Source organism: Fistularia commersonii, chromosome 9, assembly GCF_037954325.1.
Source record: "Fistularia commersonii isolate RoL2024-O1a breed Wild chromosome 9, RoL_Fcom_v1.0, whole genome shotgun sequence".
NCBI classification, from domain to species: Eukaryota; Metazoa; Chordata; class Actinopteri; order Syngnathiformes; family Fistulariidae; genus Fistularia; species Fistularia commersonii.
Window position 1 is genome coordinate 9,159,011 of NC_141292.1, and position 22,657 is coordinate 9,181,667.

Consider the following 22,657-nt stretch of genomic DNA (forward strand, 5'->3'; position numbering starts at 1 on the left):
AGCCGGTGCAGTGACAACTCCTCGACGGGTGTAGAGCTGCGTGATTAAGCAATAAGCCACGAGAGGCACGGCTTTTCAGCGGCTCTGAAAAGCGTCTGACTTACTGGCTGTAATAAAAATCTGTCATGAATTCAACGCAATCGCAGGGAGTCTCTCAGAAAACATGAAAATATTCACAGAGTGATCATTAAGGACACATTGTAGTCCTGGAGACGCAAATCCCCTTCCTCCGGCAGTGTCACGTGATGTAAAGGAGACGGCATGGGGAGGGGTGTCAACACCTGAATAACAACAACATTTGATTATTTTCACAATGTTGAAAAACGGTGAATATTTCATCTAGAACTCTTGCAAACTGCAATAGGCTAGCCTTTGTTATTCCTCCATTTTCTTTTAATATGTATGAAGAGGAGAAGACTCAGGTGTTGTATATAATAAATACACAGTGCTCTGGGTAAATACATGTCAACATGCACGGTCTTAGCTAATGGAAATTACATAGCATTTCACTGCATACTGAGCAGGGAGGTGAGAACCAATAATATGTGCCACTGAGGACAAGCGCAGATGCATTTTAATGCTAACTGTAACTCACACACATTTGTTACTAGATGGCTAAGTGCGGAGGTAAACAGGGCTCTGGTCTAGTGGGAGTCGCACGGATATTTCAGATTCCGTTACACGAGTCACAATGGTTTCATAAGCCTGAGCGGCATTGTTTGGAATTTTTTTTCCAGTGTCTCAGGCTGACCGGAGCATAACCATGATGACATATTGTGAAACATTTTCCAAATTTCCCAGAGGTGATTTTTGATTGAATTTACTGTACACTCACGGACAGCTTTCCGAGTGCAGAATCGGTTGCTGCAAACTGAAGGAGGAGCTGAAGGAAAACGATACAGCCAGAGGACGGATTTAAAGAGGCAGGTTCACAGCATGAGGTCCTTGTGGAAATGAGTTGGACCATCACTGATTTCCTGGCAGGTGAAGATGTTGGAAATATGCTCAGTAAAACAAAAAAATCTAGAGAACAAGAAAAGGGTTGGAAAAAAATTAAAACGCAGCCATCGACTTCAATGTCCGATTAATCAGGAAATAAACACTGGAATCCGGGAAAGGAATGAGAAACCATGATCACACAGTTTGTATGTTCTCCCTGTGTTTGGTGGGTTCTCCGGGTTCCTCCACCTGTGATTGACAGGTGAATGATCCAGACTGTGCAAGCCCTCTTGCCTTTTACCATCATTGATTGCACACCTCACCCAACCCTATGGGCAGTACAATAAGTACAAATGACAGATAAATAAATGCAATCCAGTGTTCTTGGAATAAATTGGTACCAATCGAATTTAGATATTTGAAATCTGAGAACGCCAATGAATGGCAGTTGCGTTTTGGTTTCCTCCGTGCAGTGAAGGCTCTCTGTTGTCTCATAACAATTTTAATGACAACGCGCATATTGGATACAGAAGACTTTTAAACCAAAGACTTCTATAAAGACAGAACATACAGAGTATTAATGGATCCTCAACTTTTCCTGTGAGACTGTTATACTTGGAGTCCGCTGCTTGGCCTGTGGTTGGTTGGCTGCTCCTTGACACTCCTTTGTGTTCATAAATATGGTAGGGAAAGTTGGCTATAGAAAAAAAAAAAAAAAAATTTCTCAGTCAGTTTAGGCTAGGAGGATGCACTGGTGCCAACTTCTTAATGGAATTCTTTGAAAGAACATTGTTTTATTGATCATAATTTATTATAACTTTTGCCTATTTTGTCCTTTCACAGACAGTAGTGCCACTGGTCTTGTTCAAGAAAACAAACTTTATTCCAACCCTCCTTTCACTGATGCTGGCAGACTTCTGAGCCCTGTTGAACTCTGTCCTCTCTGTCAGTGACTTTGCCTGCTGTTGTTTCTCTTTTGTTGTTGTTTTTCTTTTCTTTCTTATTTTTTTTTTTACCGCAGAACATCAACAGCTCGGCAAGAGCTTGACAATCGCATTCCGCCTCCCTGTTTGCTTACATGTGATGTCACATGACCCTCTGTTCAACAAACAGACTTGGCAACAACTGAACCTTATAATTCTGAAGGAGGGAATTTTTTATGATGAGAAAAAAAATCTTCCTTCATATTGTATTTTTATACTGCATAACTTTTACAAATCTACATAATATACAGCCAAGTATGAATATCAAAAGTTTATGAACTTTGATTATTCGTAAAGCCAGATTGATGTTCTGATGTTCTTTTTTTGTTTGCTTTTTGAGACAGAAATCACTCTTGCAATATGAAGTACAGTCTTCCGTACTACATATTAAACAAAATGCAAAATAGGTCCGTCATCAAGAATAAAAAACCAGCGTCTGTGAACTAGTTACAGCAGCAAGCTTGAATCATGATGTTACGCCCACGAGATATACTCGACTCCACGAAACTTCTTTCCAACGAAGCCCCGCGCAAAGTAGAAGCAGAGTTCAGCCGTTGTGCTTTGCTCACTTCTTCTTTACTGCTTAGACTAATCCTCCCCCTTAAATTACCAGAAACACAGAGCTACGTGGAAGTACATTAGATTGGTAATAGGATGTATAAATCCCTGCAGTTCATTGACGGCATTTAAATTAAGTACCCATCGTCAGTATTGTGCTGCTTCTCTTAGTGGTAAATCTGTAAACAGTGCTTACTCCTCGTGCCATGGGTGTGCTCGCTGCAGTATTTGTACCCGGGACAGAAATGCCAATGAAGTTCATGCTGCAAGTGCTTGCAATTCACAATAAGTTTTTCCTTTTTTTATTTTCTTTTTTTGGCATTTCTTCTGTCTTTCAAGGCAATGTGCCTCAACTTTGGTATTATTCAAAAGAAGCGTGTTATTTGCCTGGTTTGAGCAGAAGGTGTTGACAAGGTGTATTATTCTCAGATGAAGGCTTAGTGGACTCTCAAACCAGTTCACATTTTGCCCCAGTTGTTTTTTCCTCAAAATCCGAAAATGTTTAAAGTTAGAGACAATAAATCTCGAGCTCCACATCTGAACTCATAAGATTGCTGATCACCCCAAACAGCTCAGCCATGATATTGGTATTGTTTGGCAGCACTTGATATTGTTATTAGTTGTGCATAAATCAAAAACCTCTGATTTTCCATCCAAACCGTACCTGCATAACAGTCCTGAAAGTATATGAGATAGAAATATGTGATGAGCTGACGGTATCCTGCTTCATATTTAATCTGCTGTGCAAATTTATACTTTATATATGATAATTTAGATATTTATATAGCACTCTCCATCAAAATGAAGTACAAGTTAGAAGGGATAAGAGTAGGGCACAAATGAAATAACGACACACAAGAAAGTAAAGGTTTTCAAGACGGTGGAGAGACCAGCGATGCTGTATGGACCAGAAACAGTTACAACGACAAAAAGGACAGGAGGCAGAGCGAGAGTTCGCAGAGCTGAAAAGGCTAAGGTTCTCTTTGGGGGTGACCAGGTTGGATAGGATCAGAAATGAGTCTGTCAGAGGAACTGCTCATGTTAGATGTTTTGGAGAGAAGGTCAGAGAAGCCAGACCGAGATGGTTGGGTCGTGTACAGAGGAAGGATAGTCAATATATTGGTAGACGGACGCTGGAATTGGAGCTGCCAGGCAGAAGGTCTCGAGGAAGACCAAAGAGAAGATTTATGGATGTATGGAGAGAGGATATGAAGGTAGTTGGTGTGAGAGAAGAGGATACAGAGGATAGGGTTAGATGGAGGAGGTTGATTCGCTGTGGCGACCCCTGAAGGGAAAAGCCGAAAGGAGATGAAGAAAAAGAATTCAATTCATTTATTCTGCCCGTCCTGTAGTGAGGACACCATGGGGTTCGACGTTTTCATTGAAGCATGATTTTGGAGCCTTGGGAAGAAATGCAAATAGAAATAAATACATGAATGCATACACTTCACTCACACAAACACCATTCAGGACTCATATGTAGCGGCAAACAAGTGGGTCTTCGGCTTTGCTTGAAAAGATATCAGCAGAGCCTGCCTTCCTGATGTCAGGAGGCAGACTGTTCAACAATGTTGGTGCATGAAAAGAAAAGGCCCTCACGCCTGCAGCCTTTTTCCGCACCTTGGGGGCACACAAAAGGCTAGAACCCTGGGAGCGCAGTGCACGTCTAGGCACATATGGCTTCACTAAATCAGATAGATAAGGTGGTGCAATGCCATTGGCTATTTTATAGGCGAGAAGCAACACCTTAAAATCTGCTCTAGCCCAAACAGTAAGCCTGAAGAGAGTGGCCAGCACCACAATAAATGTGTTCATATTTATTCGCTCCGGTCAGAACACGAGCTGTTGCATTCTGGACAGTTTTACAAGCCATTGTAAGGACATTACAATTATCTAGTCACTGTGTAAGGAATGACTGGAGTAAGATCGCTGCATCGTTTAATGACAAGTTCTGATCTTAGCAATGTTTCTAACATGGAAGAAGGCAAATCCGGTGACCAATTTAACATGAAGGTCGAAATAGAGCGTCCTGTCAAAGAAGACATCAAGGTTCCTAACTCTCATTGCCCCAAATAACACTGTTATCCAAATACAGAGTGAAATTGCCATAAAGATTACACTGCATCACATGTCCGGTGATCATCATTTCTGTCTCAGATGAGTTTAAATGCAGGAAATTTGCTGATAACCAGCTTGTAACAGCAGCCAGACAGGCATCAAATTTATGCATATCTGTTTGTGGTTTATGGCATATAAACAGCAAATCATCTGCATAGCAGAACGACATCCATGTGCTACACAGACCTCTATAGCATACAGCAGGTAATATTTATGATGACATAAATTAAGATGTCTTTATTACTGTATCCATCACACACACACATGCAGTTACAGTTTCAGGACCTTCTGATTTTTATGAGCATTAATGCACTGCATTTTCCATAGAAAAATGTCAAAAAATCTAGAGACCTGAACTGCTCTCTTCAGATTTTGTAGTTTGCAAGTACATGGCTTTGTCATGGCTGTTTTCAACATGGTGAGTCGCAAGTGAATTTGTTTTACAGCTGAAAACCAGTTGACGTTATGCTATTCAGAATCATAATATTATGCATCCTGAAGTTAAAATATGGATGCCAATGTCAAAGTCAATAAAAAAATGGCTCAGAAGGGGAGGCTTTAGGCATCCCTGTTAAATCATAGATACCTCCAGCTTTTTCCAGATGGGCTGTACATGTGAAAGCAAATGGCAGAATACTATAAGTCCAATAAAATATTAAATACTCTTAGACCAGTATCTTTCTTCATAAAAAGGTCGGACTTTGCTTTCATTGTTTGATTTGTCGTGTTTTTACATTAAAACTAAATGAAAGAAACCCATATACCAACACACTCAGAACAAAACACCTAAACTCACAAACAAATGCTGTGATTGGCACAATTGTATACCTGTGACAAAATACATGTATAGTAAGATGTATGTTTAGCCCCCCATAATACATGTCTGTCTTTTGGTTTCAGATAGTAGGTGATATAGATTTGTGTTTCTTTGAATATTCAAATGAATGGTGAAAAATCTCTTATATATCCTGTGGATTCCGGAACATATTAGATGTTTTGGTGAGATTCTTCAGTCATGTACAGAGGAGGGATATATTGCTAGACGGATGCTGGAATCGGAGCTGCCAGGCAGGAGGTCTGGAGGAAGACCAAAAAGAAGATTTATGGTCGTCGCGAGAGAGGATATGAAGGTAGTTGTTGTGAGAGAGGAGGATGCAGAGAATAGGGTTAGATGGAGAACGTTGATTTGCTGTGGCGACTGCTGAAGAGAAAAGCCAAAAGGAGAAGAAGAAGAAGTAGCAGAACTAATTGTTGCCAGCACTACCAGTTTCCTACACACACACAATTTCACAATTTCCTGGATACCTAATAAAACCCTTTCATTATACATCAGTGGTCCAAACCTGTCATTTTCTTTTTTTTGAAGTCTGTCCTAATTGATATAGCGGGCTTTTAAATTTCCGTCAGTTGTCTCCGTATGTGCTCATCTCAAGCCCGGCTCATTATGGGCTGCATCAAAGGCAATACATTGATAGTAACAAATGACCTGTATGACAAAGTACTGTTTCAGAAATGGATAATTTGATTGACACAGAATGTGTCTGCCTCCTGATGCTGTTTTAATTGCACCCTCACTCAGTCAGACCCTCCTCCGGACAGCATTTATATGTTGTTAATGGATTTTGATTTCTAGAAAATGAAAGAGGATGTGAAGGTTCACTTGTGATTTCTCCCAAATAATAACCATCATTATACATTTGAGTTTGCAAAACTAAAAAGTTTGAAAGAGTGTTCAGAATATGGATCATAATATGGACTGTCAATTTCCACCTAGTTGTACACTAATAAAATAACTGCTCATTTATTATTTGGACTGACAACCTGTCTCTTCTCCTTTTGCTTCTGGCAAATTCTACATCTGGTTACTGCTGATATTCTCGTCACATGCAAATTCGACCTTCATCTCCTTCATTGATCATTCTACTTGTGAGAGCGGGTACTAAACTAATCATCTCCTCTGCAGGGTTGAAGATCCGTGAAGTGATGATCAACGTATCTCGTCAGCAAGTGGAGGACTTTCACGGCCCAGAGGACTACTGGTGTCTCTGCGTAGCCTGGAGTCATCTGGGAACCTCCAAGAGCCGCAAGGCCACTGTGCGGATTGCCTGTAAGCAACTAACCCTTTATTCTCCAAACCGCTGTCATCATGTTGTTGAACATAGTATTTTAAGTATGTGCGTGTATGCTGGTTGACAGTCACGCATGAAACTAAGGGACTTGAGGGGAGCTGCCTCATGCCACTCCTATTTAATGCATGCTGTTTATTCTTTTTTAGACCTGCGGAAGAACTTTGAGCAAGATCCCCAAGGCACTGAGGTGCCTCTGAATGGGATGATTGTGTTGCATTGTCGTCCTCCGGAGGGAGTGCCGGTGGCTGAGGTGAGGTCTTCTTGCACTTCAAACAGCTAACAAACAAATGCATAACATCTTACAGCAGGTTTCCCAGCGATTAGAAGTCAACAATTTGACTTAGTTACACCGCAAATGTGTTCTCATTTATTCGGTGCCTTCTTCTTGTCGCCATAGCAATCGCACACACGTGTTAAGCTAAATTCAACACTCGAGCTGATGATGCATAATGGGGCACTCACTTGTCAGATTGTCACACTCCATTTCGCTCTTAAGTCCGATTTTTCCACCGCTGTTTTGATTCCATTTTCCCCAAATAGTTCCAATTGACCGATTTACACCAAAATTAAAAAAAATATCCAAGAGGAGACCTTCAGGTCCAGATGCTGTAAGCATTCCACGGTGACCTCCTCAGCATGACATTTGGGGTTCTACCCTGCAGTCCAGCACTGAATTCCAGGCCTGAGTTGATGCTTTAACTACTTCTGACAAATATAATAGCATTTGTCTCCAGAATATTATCTTTATTATGTTTCAACTGAGGAGCCCAATTTTCATGTCATGGTAGTGGAGAACAGTCATCAGTCAACTTAACTCAGTCAGGAGGGTGGATTCATGGGCCAGACCCATGTGACAGTTGATGAGCCGGAGATGTAGTTCAGGTTCACCGAGTTCAGGTCAGAGCAGTGTCTCTTTAGTGTTTCTAAATGCACTGTAGGGGAAATGTGAGTAATTTTTCTAGTCGGTGTGTTTTGGCTTGGAGTTTCCCATTGACCGCTGTCCTATCAAAATTAATTGTCTGAAGTAGCTCTCAGTGATGCCATCAGAGTTTTCATTAAAAATGTTTACAGTGGCTCCCTGTCCTTCTGGAGCCATCGTGGCAGCTTTCAATGATAAATAGTAAATAGACTCTTTTATTTTGTGCTTTTTTTAGTCTCCAACACCTCCAACAGCTTTTACAGTGGTGACACATCCAACCCATTCAAACCTACATTTACACATTGTCGGAGGGTTGAGACGCACAAAGTAGCCACTTTACTGTCACATTCATGTGCATTCAGGCGCTGATGGTGCAGCGAGAGTTTAATATTTTGCTCAAGAGCACGTTCTCTAGAGGAGCAGGGTATCAGACCATGAACCCTCCAATCACTGATCTCAGGATGAACAGGATGGATGAAAACGTGTTGTCGAATATGAATACTTGTGTATTCATCAAAATGAGGAATGTTGAGCATCTTGTCAAGTAGCTGCTGCCCTTGTTTCCTAGTTTTTGGAATCAATAAAGTATATTTTATTCTATTCTACTGTATGGGAAATCATCAAGTTTTGATAGTGATGAAAAGATCAAAATAGTATATTGATTCAGGAAACAACAGGGATTCGGTGGAAAATACTATTAAAAACAGAAAATTGCTCTTAATGAAGTTCCATCTGTGAAAGGTTTCTTTGGAGAAAAGGGTGAAAAATTGATGTTCCACTCATCCATACATCTTATCTATCTATCTATCTATTGGTCAATCGATCAAGGGGACCTCTCTGTGTTTGGTTTGCATGTTCTCCCCCTATCTTTGTGGTTCTCCTCCGGGTTCTCCAGTTTCCTCCCGGTCAAAAAACATGCACAATTTTTTAAAAACCACTTACAGCATAATTAGATGAAAACAATTCAAGGTTATTGCTTTTTCTTCAGTGAGTTGTATTCCCGACCAAAAGTGTGACATTATTATTTACTGTCGGTTCACCCATTCTGAAAACTGTGGACGACTGCTGCCTGTGAATGTATCATACAGAGCAATACATAGATATCAAGGACGTTTTGAACAACAAAATAAACAACTGGAGGGACAAAAATAGAGAATGTTTAAAACTATTATCGTCGTTTTCCTCCAAAGGAGCATCAAGCTAACGTACGGTAGAGTGGCTGAATTGCGCCGAGGACGACACGCAGGCCATCTGTGTGTCATGACTCAAAGCTCAGCTAAATTCTTTTAACCGCTACTTATTTTATAGCTTTATTTTAAGGCCCTTCATGTTTTTTCCTCAACATGGGACCATATCATTGAATGACAAGGTTGTGTTGTGACATCGACTTGTGAAGGCTGGATGTAGCCAGTGCTGTGTCTAAAAAGAAAACCGATTCCTGACCTTATTGCTTTTTTTTTTCCCCGTATCCATCCTAATGCCTCCCACAGTGACTGTACTTCAAAAACTTTTTTTTTTTTTTTTGAGAAAATCCCTGATGCTTGACTCAGTAGGGGGTCAATTTAGGCTGGGCAGACAGCCAGTAATGAAATACACTGAGGGAAACATTAGTTATGCATGACGAAAACTTGTTGGAAATAAACTTTGAAACTACTCCATATATTACAATTCTGGTTTATAACGATAGCGCGGCACTGTAGCCTCCGCCTTTCAGCAGAAGATATTTTCTACCATAGGTGTTTATTTGTCTTTTTTCTGTTGTGGTAGTTGGTTTACATGGTGAAAAAAATATTCAAAATGTCATTATTGGAAAAATGTATGAAAACCGCCAGCTGTTGGTGAGCCTTCACATACAGGTATATATTTCTGTGAGCAGTGTTGGCTCTCTGCTTGCTATGTTCTTTGGTAAAAGCAAGTCAGGCTATGTTTTATTTGTATATCATATATTCATTTCATGTCACTATCACTCCTCCCTCATGGTTTCCATGTCTTTTAAACTCTGTTTTTTTTCCGTCTGACCACCTGTCATTGCTCTTTTAATTTTTTACTATGAATATGAAATGCGGCTCTTAAGGATGGTCCTGCTGAGTGGTATGTTGTGTTGTGTTCTGATGTTCTGTGCCTTCATGTGGAGGCTCAGTAGTCAAATATGTCAATATCAAAGCCTGTGCGCCCAAGCATCTGAAGCTTTGCATTTAGTTAAAGGCGCAGCCCATGATTCAAGCTTTAACAAAGTGACAGCAAAATTCAAAGCACGTGACTGGACCCCTGCTATTACATCATTTCATATTACAGTGTAATAGACAGTTCTTCACATCCACTGACAAAAAAGTCATTCCAAGTTTTGCAGGGAAGGGAACTGCATGGCCCCTGATAGTTTTAGCTTGCTATTTGTTGAGCAATAGTAATTTGCGCCCATTCATCCAATTTATTTTGCTGGCTTTGTTTAAATTTTGACCTGGATAGTGCGGATGTGGCGCCATCAAACACTGAACTCAAACTACAATGCCACAAAGATGTCAGGCCAACTCCCAGAGGCAACAGCATGTCCCTTAGGGTCTTGCTGAGTGAGGAAGAGGATGTCTTGTGGGTGGATACATGAGTTAAGACAGACAGAATGATAAAGGAGATTTATACCTTCGCCCTTTCCCTTCTTTTGTGTTGCTGTGTTAACACTTGAGTAGTTTCAAACCCTCAATTACAGAGAGATTGTTTGACGCTGCTGCAATGACGACTCCCCCATGGAAACACTTTGTATGCTTATCGAGAACGTAATAGCACCGGCGTCGAGCAGACTTTATACATTTTTCCAGCAATATGTAAACACGAAGGCGTCTGTCTTTGGAATGAGCAGTCCCAGGGTTCTAGCCGTCCCTTTTACAACAATGTCAATATCGCGCTATGACTACCTCCATTGATGCCTCACCGGTCTGTTCCTCACTTCCATTTCCATCTACTTTTTATAGAGACAGCAAGTGTAACAACAGCATAATAATAAGGGCTTGAAAATCCTTTCAAAAGGAAGTTCCTGTCTCTTTTCAGTCGGTTTCAGGTCCTCTGCTGCGCAGCGGCAACTTGACGCTTATCTTTCCTTTCATTTGGCTCTACTGACATTACATTCCACCACTACCGTTTTTCAGTTTTGCAAGCAGCCCCTGGCATACAATCACCTAATTCAAAAAGAATTAGATGAAGAAGATGAAGCACAACCCCGAAAAGTACTCAGTAGAAGATACAATAGAGACACTTTCAGACAAAAAAGTTCTAAGAACACAATTCTAAGGACTGTCACGCTCAAATTTGGTTCTAGGAACTACCTTCCACCAAGGGAACAATTTAGTTTTACATTCCCACGGGAGGTAAGGGGCCACGACAGGTGTGATGCAAGCATCTGCGACATGTACCTTAAGCACTACACTCAGAAACAAACCACCGTAAGGAAGAGGAAGACAAGACGGACAACATGGGAGGGTAAAGTTGCCGCAGCCTTCATGTTTTGCATCACAGGAATTATAACCATGGACCGTCAAATGGGATTTGGTGTTTTTGTTGTCTCCCTTCACTGCTTCGCTGTGTGAAAGCCCCCTGCCGTAAGCTAACCCAAAGAACATGGAGCTCTTCGTCAGTCAATGTCTCGCTGGTTCTGCCCATTTTATGGCAAGTAAACAGTTGACCAGTGACCACAATCATTTTTAAAAATTGCAGTTTGAAATATGTAAGAAGTATCTGTCAATGGATGTAGCTTATGGGTTCCAACAATCACTAAACAGCTTTGTCATATGAGCTCCTATGGAATCAGAAGAAGATCCTGCCGGATCCTGTCAGTGTAGAAGCTGAAGTGGCTCTTGAAGCTGGAATCCTTTGTCCCTTAGGGTTAAAGCTTATTGGAACTGCATGACGTTCTCAGTTAAAGATACAGTATTCCATCATTCAATTCCTAATCTTTCTGATTGAGAGTGGTCATTGGAACTACTTTGCAAAACAAAACAGGTCTTCCAATATTTTGAGTATACCGACACCGGCTTCTTAAATTAGAATACAGCACTTGGCCACTTTTTCTATAACCCCACATTCCAGCATGCCGTTCCACTCATTTTGAGATCATTTGAAAGCATCTCTGAACCAGGTAGCAGGATTGGTCACAAACATGTGAAATGTAAACCTTTTCTGTATGAACCTATGCTTGTTTGATACTCTATACAAATGTAAATAGAGATACATATAGCCCCTGCTACATATTTTGCTTTGGATGGGTTCCTCCGGGAATCTACAATGCAGGGATTGTAATAATAACTGAACCATTTCCTGTAAATTTAGCACAACCTTGTGATTTTGTCCAGCCACCACCACAAATGCGATCATTTGCAGTCGTTTCCCGAGAGTCTCCTGGATCACAGAAGGCACTGTAAACAACCAAACAACATCCGCCAAACCCTAAAGAGGCTGCCTGCCTCTGTCTCATGGCATCACAACACACCTTACTGATATGTTGTCAAGGTTAAAAACTAGTTTTCATCCAAGGTGATATTTAAACACCAATAAATAAAAAAAATAAAAACGCGGATAGAAGATTATTAATAATTTAGAACCAATTTCCATTCAGGCTCAACTTTTTTTTTTTCAAGCATCTCTTTTAGTACATTCTGTCTGCCACACAAGGACACACCATCAGACCCTCACTGGATCTAACACCATCAAACTCCAAACAAACCACATTAAACACGTGCTTAACAGTATGTTATGTTAAGGTGAATGCAGCACCACCCAAAAGTGTTTCTAGCATCGTTTTTGTGAGTTTATGCAGGAGATTGCTTTTCTCTTTAACTATCTAGTATTTAGGTTATGGTTTCTGTGCTTCCTTTTGTAGGGACGAAATTGTTTCAACTTTGCCTGATTACCTTCACATCCTTTAACTGCGGGTGACAAGAAATTCATAAAGAAAAAGTCATTAGCAAGAGGACACTTAACAAAATTGAAAGCAGAAGGGAGTCATTTTAGCGTTTACACTATTGATCATATATTCTGTTGTGGAAAAGACACTTCCATTATGGATGTAAGACATCATTATTGTTGTTATTATTTCATTTGAAAGGGTTTAATTTCTTTTTTCTTTTTTTATAACTTATTATTTCTGCTTAAACACATTCTGCGTAGAAATAGCAATCTTATACTTGTCCAATTGAAAAATTTGCATGATCAACAACGTCATTGATACATGGTAAATTATTGAATTGTTTTTTTTCCTTTTTAATGAATACCCACAATCCTTATGATACTTTAAGCATTTCACATTTGCATAGATATCAAAGTCGTGAGTTGAAACATTAAGGATGATTTTCTAGCTTTTGTGTTCAGATCTAGCATGGAATGAGTCCACTGAGTCGGTGGACTGGTCATATTTTGAGTCATTGAAGCCATTTCCTATTTTTTTTTTCCCCTAATAGTCGTCAACAGTGTGTTATTTATCGAGGCAGTGAAAAAAAGTCGTGTTATAATGTGTAAAGACCACACAGCTAATGTCCTCATATGAGGCCTAAGAGGCTCAAGACGCTAATAAAAGTGTTGATGGCTTGCCTATTGCCCTGCGACCCTTTAAATTAAACAATTAAAAACAAGATGTAAATTTTAGATGTGGCCATCTTGAACCCATTCCCTTTCCGTATTATTAAATCTAAATATAAGTTGGGCCTCCATGATTCCTTAAAGATGAGCAAGGACTCCATCCAGAGCACACACCTGAATGTACCACTGCGTTCCTGCCTCTTGAATGTGAGTGTGTGTGTGTGTGTGTGTGTGTGTTTGCACTGTGTGTGATAAATGATTCAGCTCACACAAATGGAGCATTGATGTACCATGAGTCTCCCCAATGCATTGTGGTCATCAAATAGGCAACTCCTCATGAATTCATTTATGTGACTCCAGCTAACAAAGAGAATAGTAATAGTAAATAATGCAGGGACAAATCCAGCTTCCTCTACTATGAATTGCACGAGGCAAAATCTCACATCCAGAATCAGAGATGCAGCTACGCTATTCTTTTTTCATGACTTAAGGCTGCTCAGAGGTTAAAGACATTTTTTGTAACATACTGTGAAATTTGGCTCAGAGAGAAGCCAAATCTCTGCTACAGTTAGAGTTTAAAGAATTTAGGTCACAATGCTGCATGATGAGTTGAGGAGCGTTTCTATTCCAGGGCATATTTATTTTGGTTGTGAAATATATTTAAGACTGTTAAACTTCAATTTGCAATGCATATTGATGGAAATGAATGCATGTGACATTTTGAAAATAATGAAACGGTTATAATGCAGTTCAGTAGATGCAAATGAATTAAACTTCAGTGAAATTTGCTTGCTGTTTCAAGACACAAATGCCGTTCAGGCTACTTTACAGCTCGAAATCCCTTTATGCTGCAGCTCTCTGCTCACGTTATCAAAAGCAACACCAACATTGAAAGAGCAAGAGAGGGAAGGACTTCATCTGCATCACGCTGTAGCTAAGCCACCCAGGAGTTTACTGGGCGGCTGTGCAGGAGTTAATGAAAACCAGAGAATGCCATATTATCGGTTTCCGCAACGATAGAGGCAATAAACATTGGGTGCTGAAATCCACGGAGAATATATGATTACAAAGCAGCTTAAGTCCGCTTCTGTTTATTGATGAAGTTTTTCTTTTTTTTCAAGTGGTTCTGCTTTTCTGCTTCTAATATAAGAATTTGGAATCCATTTCTTATCCACCGTGTTTTGTATATGACATTTTTTTTCTCACACAAAACGAAATTCATCCATCTGGGCTGCTGCAGTGGTTTGTTACCCAGAACCATCTGGGAAGGACTTCGTCGCTGTTGTTTGACGAGTGTATCATCTTCTCCATCCGAAAAAAAAAAAAAAAGAACAGTCAGTTGCCTTCCTGCTCTGATATAACTGATGTCACATCATTGTGATGCGTGCCATCTTCTTCCGGAGCCATTGCTTGGATCTATTTCAAGGACGCCTTTCACTGTCATCATCCTTAAAAGCTGATTGCTGATTGGCTGGACCAGTTTTGGTTTACGCTCAAGCACAAAATGTCTTGCAGCTCGGCAAGATGAATTGTCGCATGATCTTGTGATCTTGCCGGTTTGGCTGGTTATTGACCAAACAACTTTCACACTCTTTGACTTTAATTAATACCAAGTGTGTCCTTGGAAAAATATGAATACATATCACATACAACCAGTTACACTGCCACCTTAATAATTTGTAGTGTTATTTAGTACACCATTTCCTTAATATTAGTACTATAAACTATGTGAGCATTACATGTATGTTTCAAATTTAATACATCTTGTCTGCTTTAACATATTGTACAAATTGCACTGAACTACTGTAGGGTAGTTTAGGGTAATTAAGGTGTATGTTAATATTCTACACTTTATGGTAGTACTTAATACATATTGTATATATTTACATTTTCACATTGTATATTGTCTTTTTTGCAAGATACACGCTAAAAGTATCATCGTATGATTTCTCGTTTCGCTACATGATGTGTACTTTGGAGTTATATTTCACAAACTTTTAAAGCCAGGTTTTGGATCTTTTTTTTTTTTTTTATCCCTTTGATACTTAGATTTATCATGTTGCTTAAATCAGCACTCATAAGCTTGTTGTAACATGCAGTGCAACAACTTTGGTATCATTTAATTTAATTAAAGTTTTATATCAACTGATAAAATAGTGCCGTCCTAAAAGTAAGATTTTGCTGTTCAGTTTGATTAAAATGAGCAGCACCTTCTGAGTCTTGCTCAACCTCGAAAGGTATATAGCTTATTTTGTGAAGCTATGTGTTTACTGTTATAAAGAACACAAGATCTAAGACAATCATATTCTTTTTTACATTTTTTTAATATTTGTTTACAAAGTGCAAATAAACCATCGGGTCTTTCATCCATAGTCATTCGGTGCGCTTTAAGTGTAATTTCTCAATGATAAACACAATACTGCCCGTGACACTGTAGAGATAAACCAAGGACGCAGAGCACTCCGCTGTCAGATTCTAGAGGATCATGGAATTACCGCACTGGAAAAAGGTCCACATACAAGATGGAAAAAAGCTTGTTAATGAGAGCCAACCTTAATTGACAAAAGGCTGGACAAACATTTTTACGATAATGGTACTCTCCGTCTGTAAATGCAGAGTATTACATTTTCATTTAGCATTTATAATGTGAGAAAGAGTTGTATTGACGTGAAGTGGGCATATATTTGTGTGTGTGTGAGTATCTTCTAGCGATGGCATCTTTTCTGCTTCACATTTCCAACCCAATATCATTTGACGGCTTGAAGGTCTCCGGAAATGGAACTGACCATTTGACACTGCTTCCAATACATTATGAGTACATTGCATTTGCTCTCTCTCTTTCTCACTCTCTCACTCCCTCTCTCTTGCTTGACACAAACTGCAGCAGAACAAGATAAACATTACACTAAAAACTTAAAGGAACATAATGCACACAGCATGTGGATTCCATTAATGATGGTCTGGCAGTTAAGCCTGTTTACTAGTTTGCAATAACTCAGCTGTTGTTATCGGTCAACACGGTGACCTTGACACGATGTAACAGGAGGAGCGCTGGAAGGCCGGGAGGTGCGGCGTCGTTCAACACCGGCTGCTGCTTTCTAAGTGGAACAAATTTGCAAATTAAGCAAATCTGTTTCCTGCCCTCCTCGGGCACCAGCTTACCAGGCTCATTGGAGTCTGTCCTGTCCCTGCCGTCTCATCACCATGTGCCTCCCTGTATTAACCCCCCCAAACCCAACCCCCCGCCCAAAAAGAGAGGCTGGAGGACAGACATAGAATGCAAATCACACTTCATTGACTTCCCGCAGTTTACACTGGAAACAAGGAGAGGCAGAGGAAGGAGAAATAAAAGTACGAGATGATCGTATTACTTTATTTGCTAGAATGCTAGAATATCCAAGATTAGGGGCCCCCAGTGGCAAAACACCATGGAACATAATCTACTGAGCCCAGTTGACTGAAGATTTCGAAGCCCGGTGTCAGTTCCTTTTGAGAGGCAGAAAAAAATGAAGAAAGAAATCACAGATCGCTGATATCACAGATTGCCATCCAGTAGAGAATTTTGGAGCTGAAATTAATTAAGATCACACCCGCATGTGTGTATCTGTGCATGTGTGTGTGTCTGTGTGTCTGTCCGGCCGTTTTACTGATCTAGCATTATTTTTTACCTCAGTGGTCCATTGGTAACTGAATTTTGGACTTTACTAGATCCCTTTGCATACCTGGCAATTTCCTTTTGCCCTTAAATAAACACTGAGAAAAGAGAATTATACAAGTAAAGATGGGATGAATATTACTTTTACTTTTCAGCGTTTTCACTTTATCTGGGAGATTATGTTGACATTTGCACTGCGTCTTTCATTCGGAGATGATTGTTATCCTCTTCCCAGTTGGACCATAGGCTCGTACCGATTTCTGTGCTTCCAAGAAATACAAACAGTTTATTTTGGAATATATGTAGTTTTAGGTTCCAGGCTACAGACTAATGGATGAATGATTATCCCATTCAACCTGATTGCTGCACGACAACTCACTCATCAACAACGTAAAACCTTTCAACGCAGATGAAGGCTCAACTCCAACCCCAGCAGTGATATAGCGGCTGCTAGAACTAAGGAAACCGTTGGGATGAGAGATGAAACATATCCAAAGAGATAAACTGAGTCCAGTTGGCAACACATATCTTATTCAGTCTTTTGCATTTTGCGTAATTCTTTGAGTAAACCTCTAGTTCATTAATCATCTAACCCGAATGCCAATATAGTTTTACAGTTTCATTACATCTCTTCGAGACCGAGGTCCTGAAACCTCATACTTAAAAAGAGTCCTTTAAGATTCTTGTGACATTTGAACCATATATATTCATGATTTTTTTCCATATCATAACCTTACATGGCAAAGTCTTTTTCAGTCACTGTGGATCATGTGACTGGGTAATTATACAGTTTGGCCACTGTGTCAAATTGGCTTCAAAGCTTGGCACACTTCCCGGGGGTTGTCTGTGTTGCTGTGTGCATGACCCGAACCTCTGTGCTCCCTGTGCTTGTAAATTAAACTGGTGGGGAATTGGCTATCTTCTGGGGTTCTGGGACAGATAAGCCAGTCATGCCTGATGGCACCGAAAACTGTCCGACTCCGGTCTCAACCTGATTGATCAGTGCATTCATTTCAGTTCGTATCAACATTTTTTTTTTTTTTGCCCGTGCTTTCATTTGCTCTTTCCAGACATGGATGCGGAAAAGGAATACCCAGCTGCAAAACGATGTGTGGGGCTTGGAAATAGCATAATAATCCTCAGATTGTAATAAAAAAAGACACACAAAGCATCTGTCGTAAATAGCTGAAAACGAGACTCTGCAGATGCGAGGAACAAGGACAACGTGTCAGAGACTCATACAATTCCAAGCAATTCAATGGTCTTGCAAAAAGTGGTGAGTGAATGATCCTGAGTAAAGGGCAGATCAATACCACAGCGATCAATATTTTAACACTCACACAGAGCACACTTGTTATCGATACCAACTAAAAAGGATTGATTAGAAAGTTGTTGGTTTTTAAGTGCGGTTGCAAGTTTCTGGGCAGACAAAAATGCACTTAAATGCCAATTATTTGTCCTACCGAGCAGGGCCGGCTAAAGAAATTGTAAACTTTTTAGCAAGAGATGTTCTTTATTCTGCAATGTTTTCATCTTTATACAGTTTAATCAATGCCGGGATAGAATGTATAACTTTTTCAATAACGCTGTTACTGTTTGAGTATAAAGGAAGAGGTGTCGCAGCGAACTGTGGTCCAACTTTTAAGTAAAGGGTTGCTGCGTCACACCTAATGGGACTAAGAAATGTAATCCAAACAAAATAGTGGCCGCTGAAAAGCAGTGCAAGAAGTGGTGGAGTGTGGGGGGGTGTCGCCCCAGAATGTTGCGGATTCCAACCACTTCACCGAGTAAGACACAGCAACAGACATTTTGGGCGGGAAAGTTAGGCGCGTGGATTTGTTGCAGTCGAGACATGTTCCACTGTCCAATTACTCCTAATAATGTAAAAAGAATCTATATACATTGATCGAAATGTGTGCCAACATGGATGGAAATGTTGTTGGCTAGCACAAGTTTAATGCAGACATGCTAAAAATATACGACCATGCTGATCGCGGCAGAATGTTTTGAATGGAAGGGCGGTGGCGTGAGGGCGGGGGGGGCGGAGGGAGTCTCTGTTCCGCTTTCATTATAGAGTTATGAAAAATTGCTGAATTACAGAGAACGGTTGCACATTCATGCAGCTCATTAATTTTACTTGCGACATTGTGAGAGAAATTGAATTTGTCACTGGAAATAAAATGTTATATGTAATGTAGGCGAGGCATTTGCCTTATACGAGATTTCCTGAGGGGACATTTTACGTCGGAATATATTTAAATTACGCAACATAATGGTTAAATCTTAGTACACGTCAGGTTCAATCTCAGCACTCCTCAGTAAATATGCATCTGATCTGAATATGTTTGGTGAGGGATCACAAACTTGGGGAATGACTTTCCATATCATATTCCTCCTACACACTCGATTAGAGCCGCCTCCTGAAAAGCTATTTACTCGTTTGAACTGAATTTCTGGACAGCCTTCATTTTTATGGCGCTAAAATTGTATCATATATCATATCGTGTCTTCCTTCTGAAATCTACAATTTTGCTTCATACAGCATACTGTATGTGACCAAGGTTAAGTATTACTTTTCCATAGTGCTTGACATCATGTTAGATGTACTTCTTAAAATGTTTACATTGCACAGAATCAAACACTACCACAAAGCTTTTAGTAAAGAAATGTGAAAAATGAGGGGGGAAAAACAAAAAAAGGCCAAAAAAATAAATCCATGTCCTGCAATTGTAATGGAAATAGATTTCATTAGATTTCCAAAAAAATATAATAAGTAATACAAAAACACTTCCAGAATATTTGGCAATCAGTGAATCCAACATTGGATTTTTCTGTCGCAGTTCAGCTCTGCAAGAAAAATGGCCACTGCGGTTTATCTGACAGAAAAAAACACCAACTACCGTCCAAGTAACTGCGTGTCTGATAACTGGACCGCAGATGGTGCTGATCCCATGTCCAACAAGCTAAGTTGTGATTGGTTGCAATTGGCCCAATGGATACTTCATACTGGGATTGCAATACTGACTAAACTATGAAAGATATTGTGAATAGGTTTATGGTTTACCCAATGAGATGCTTAAATTGGGTTCTGAAATGCGAGATTAATGGAAGGTAAAGGTCCAGTAGTTTTTTTGCTCATATAACGCACAGTTTTCATGCACTATGGATTGTACGTGTGTGTCTGATGGATTCGATCGAGAAATAGACATTTTTGCATTCAGAAGATTCCCCGACAATCAGCTTATCGGTCGCGGTCAGCAGCAGACCAAGCACAACTGCAAATCTGATGACAATTGTATCAACTCTTTTGCACGCGTGCCAAAGCAGATGCATTTGAAATGAGTGAGAAATTCTGATCTGCTGTGAAAACTAATCTAATTCTTTAGGGATTGGAGCTTGTAATTTTCAAAACATTCATTTGCATTCAAGAAATCGAGCCACAGAGAAAACTCATCATGTGATTTTTTTCTTTCTTTTTTTTTTTTCTTTTAACACCCATCGGGCAAAACCGATAACAGAGAGATAGACAGACGGGTGATAAACTGGTACAATTAAACCGTAAAATTAGGGTGAATCTTGCGGGATTAAGTTAAGTACATTCACTGTTTTCTCAAAGTATGTCTGAAACCGACGGCTTCCACAAATGAGTAGGTTGATGTCAGCGGCTGTGGAAAATGTAATACCGCATGGTCCACAGCCCCGGGGTTGATTAGACAGTGAAGGTGTGAAATAGAGAGAGGCAAAAGATGAAGAAAGGATTGATAGAGTGACCGATTCAACCCGCCAATGGTTAGTTGTCTTGCAAGCTACTATGGAGCCAAAATGCTGAAAAAAGTTAAATTAAAAGCACATGATGGAAGACTTCTACAGCCATTAAACAGAGAAAAAAGTCTTGTGACAACATGACTCCTGATTTATTGATTTTCCTAGCTCAATTTTTTCATCCAGGGTGCTTCGAAAGAGCAAAGCAATCTCAGAGTTTGCTGTTGTTATATTCCCTTGGCAAATGGACATTGTCCACAAACACACACACACACATGCACATACACACATAACAGCACAAGCGTGTGCACAAGCACATGGCCCTCCCAGTGGGGCGGAGTTTTTAATCCTCAAATACACTGCCATAAATCAAACTCTACTCCCCCTTGCCCCGTCTCGTCTCTCTAAATGAAAAGCTCAGTCCAGTGGCACATTAATAGCAATTTACAGGGGCAGTCATGTAGGGAGAGGAGCATCAACAGAGCGTCCTTTCTTTTGTGCTTACTGATTACATTCACTCACTACAGGAGCACTGAATTAGTAACAGACAATGTAATGGACTACCTTTATTGTTTCTTGGAGGGTGTCAGTCATGTTACAGCTTTCGCGCCGACTCAGTGTAATCGCAATGTCAGAAGTCACCTCATTGGAGCCATCCCTCAGCGGTGCGGTGCATTAATGCGATTATTCATTTTAACGCACGAGGTCCAGTGAAACTTAACTCGATTGCCATGCTGTGGTTTGTGAACTTCATTAATAAGCTCATAATATCACCCAGGGATGTTGGCCACATCTGTGCACACAAAAAAACAAGGGCAGACAGTGAATGTCTGCAAAGCTCATGTGAAATTCTCAATGAGTAAACAGGCCAGTCCCACATCAGTGCCCAGAAAGAGTCCACACACACACACACACACACACACGCACACAAACACACACACACGCACACACACCAGGGTTTACAACTGGCCTCTTTGGCTATAAGACTGTTAGAACCACACATACAGATGTACTGGTGGTTCTTGCGTAATGCCAATATGTGCTCAATTAGGAAGGCGTGTTTTGTGGCTTGTATGTAACATATGACCCAAAGTGTGTACTTCAAGTCGCTTAGCCCGCTAATTTGTTTGTGATAAGAGAATCAGAAGCAATTAACACAAAGACAAAGAGGGTAATATCCATATCATCTTCATGAAATGCACTTCGTGATTGGACAAGACTCATCATACAGCGTTTAACCAAAATGCAATATTTATGTTTAAAGCATGCTGCAGGCTGCTGGGCCGCCAGAGCTACACGCTCGGAGCAAAAAATGAAAAGTATCCCTATCTCATGCCGCAAGGGAACATCTGCAGTCATTAGGAGAAATAATATGGACACATAGCTAATTAACTCAAGTGAACTAAAACACAGAGTCCCTCAGGTCATTACTGTGACTATTGGAAATGTTGGCGACATTATAGGCGACGCCAGATACAAGTACAAACAAGCTCACATACATGCAAGCATACAGACATGAACAATAACTAACATGTTGTCGCTGTCAAGCCATATCGTTTTAGAAGCACCCGGTAACCGATCCGTGTCATGACTCGAGTGATGTTCTCTTCCAGGTGGAGTGGCTCAAAAATGAGGAGCCTCTGAGCTCCGATAGTGTCAGCGACATAAGAGGCGACCACAATCTCATCATATCAGAGGCCCGCCTCTCTGATTCTGGAAACTACACGTGCATTGCCAGCAACATCGTTGCCAAGAGGCGCAGTTCCACAGCCACGGTTATTGTCTATGGTAAGTTCATTTTACCAAAGAGAGATAAATTGAAATCTCCTCATCTGCTTTTTTCGGTGTTCTGCATACGGAGTAAGGCCGTCTGTCGAACTGGCCCCGCAATCTTTTACCAGCTGAGCAATAAAATTAATAATCCCCCCTCCCCACAACTTTGGAGACAACTCTGAATATTGTTTGTTGTTAATAACCACCAAAAAAATATCCATCATGGGTTGGAATAATATGAACTATTAGAGCTATTCGA

At 40.3% G+C, this 22,657-nt stretch overlaps 1 protein-coding gene across 5 annotated transcripts in view; it reads left to right on the forward strand.

Moving 5' to 3' along the window:
• LOC147231144 (netrin receptor UNC5D-like) overlaps positions 1-22,657 on the forward strand; it is a 174,223-nt gene that overhangs the window by 110,430 nt on the left and 41,136 nt on the right. For all 5 annotated transcript variants that reach the window (XM_086152317.1, XM_086152320.1, XM_086152318.1 and 2 more), the window contains exons 3-5: positions 6,562-6,705; positions 6,874-6,977; positions 22,239-22,413. In XM_086152317.1, coding sequence (XP_086008443.1) covers positions 6,562-6,705; positions 6,874-6,977; positions 22,239-22,413 — 423 coding nt within the window. The remainder of the gene's footprint in view (positions 1-6,561; positions 6,706-6,873; positions 6,978-22,238; positions 22,414-22,657) is intronic.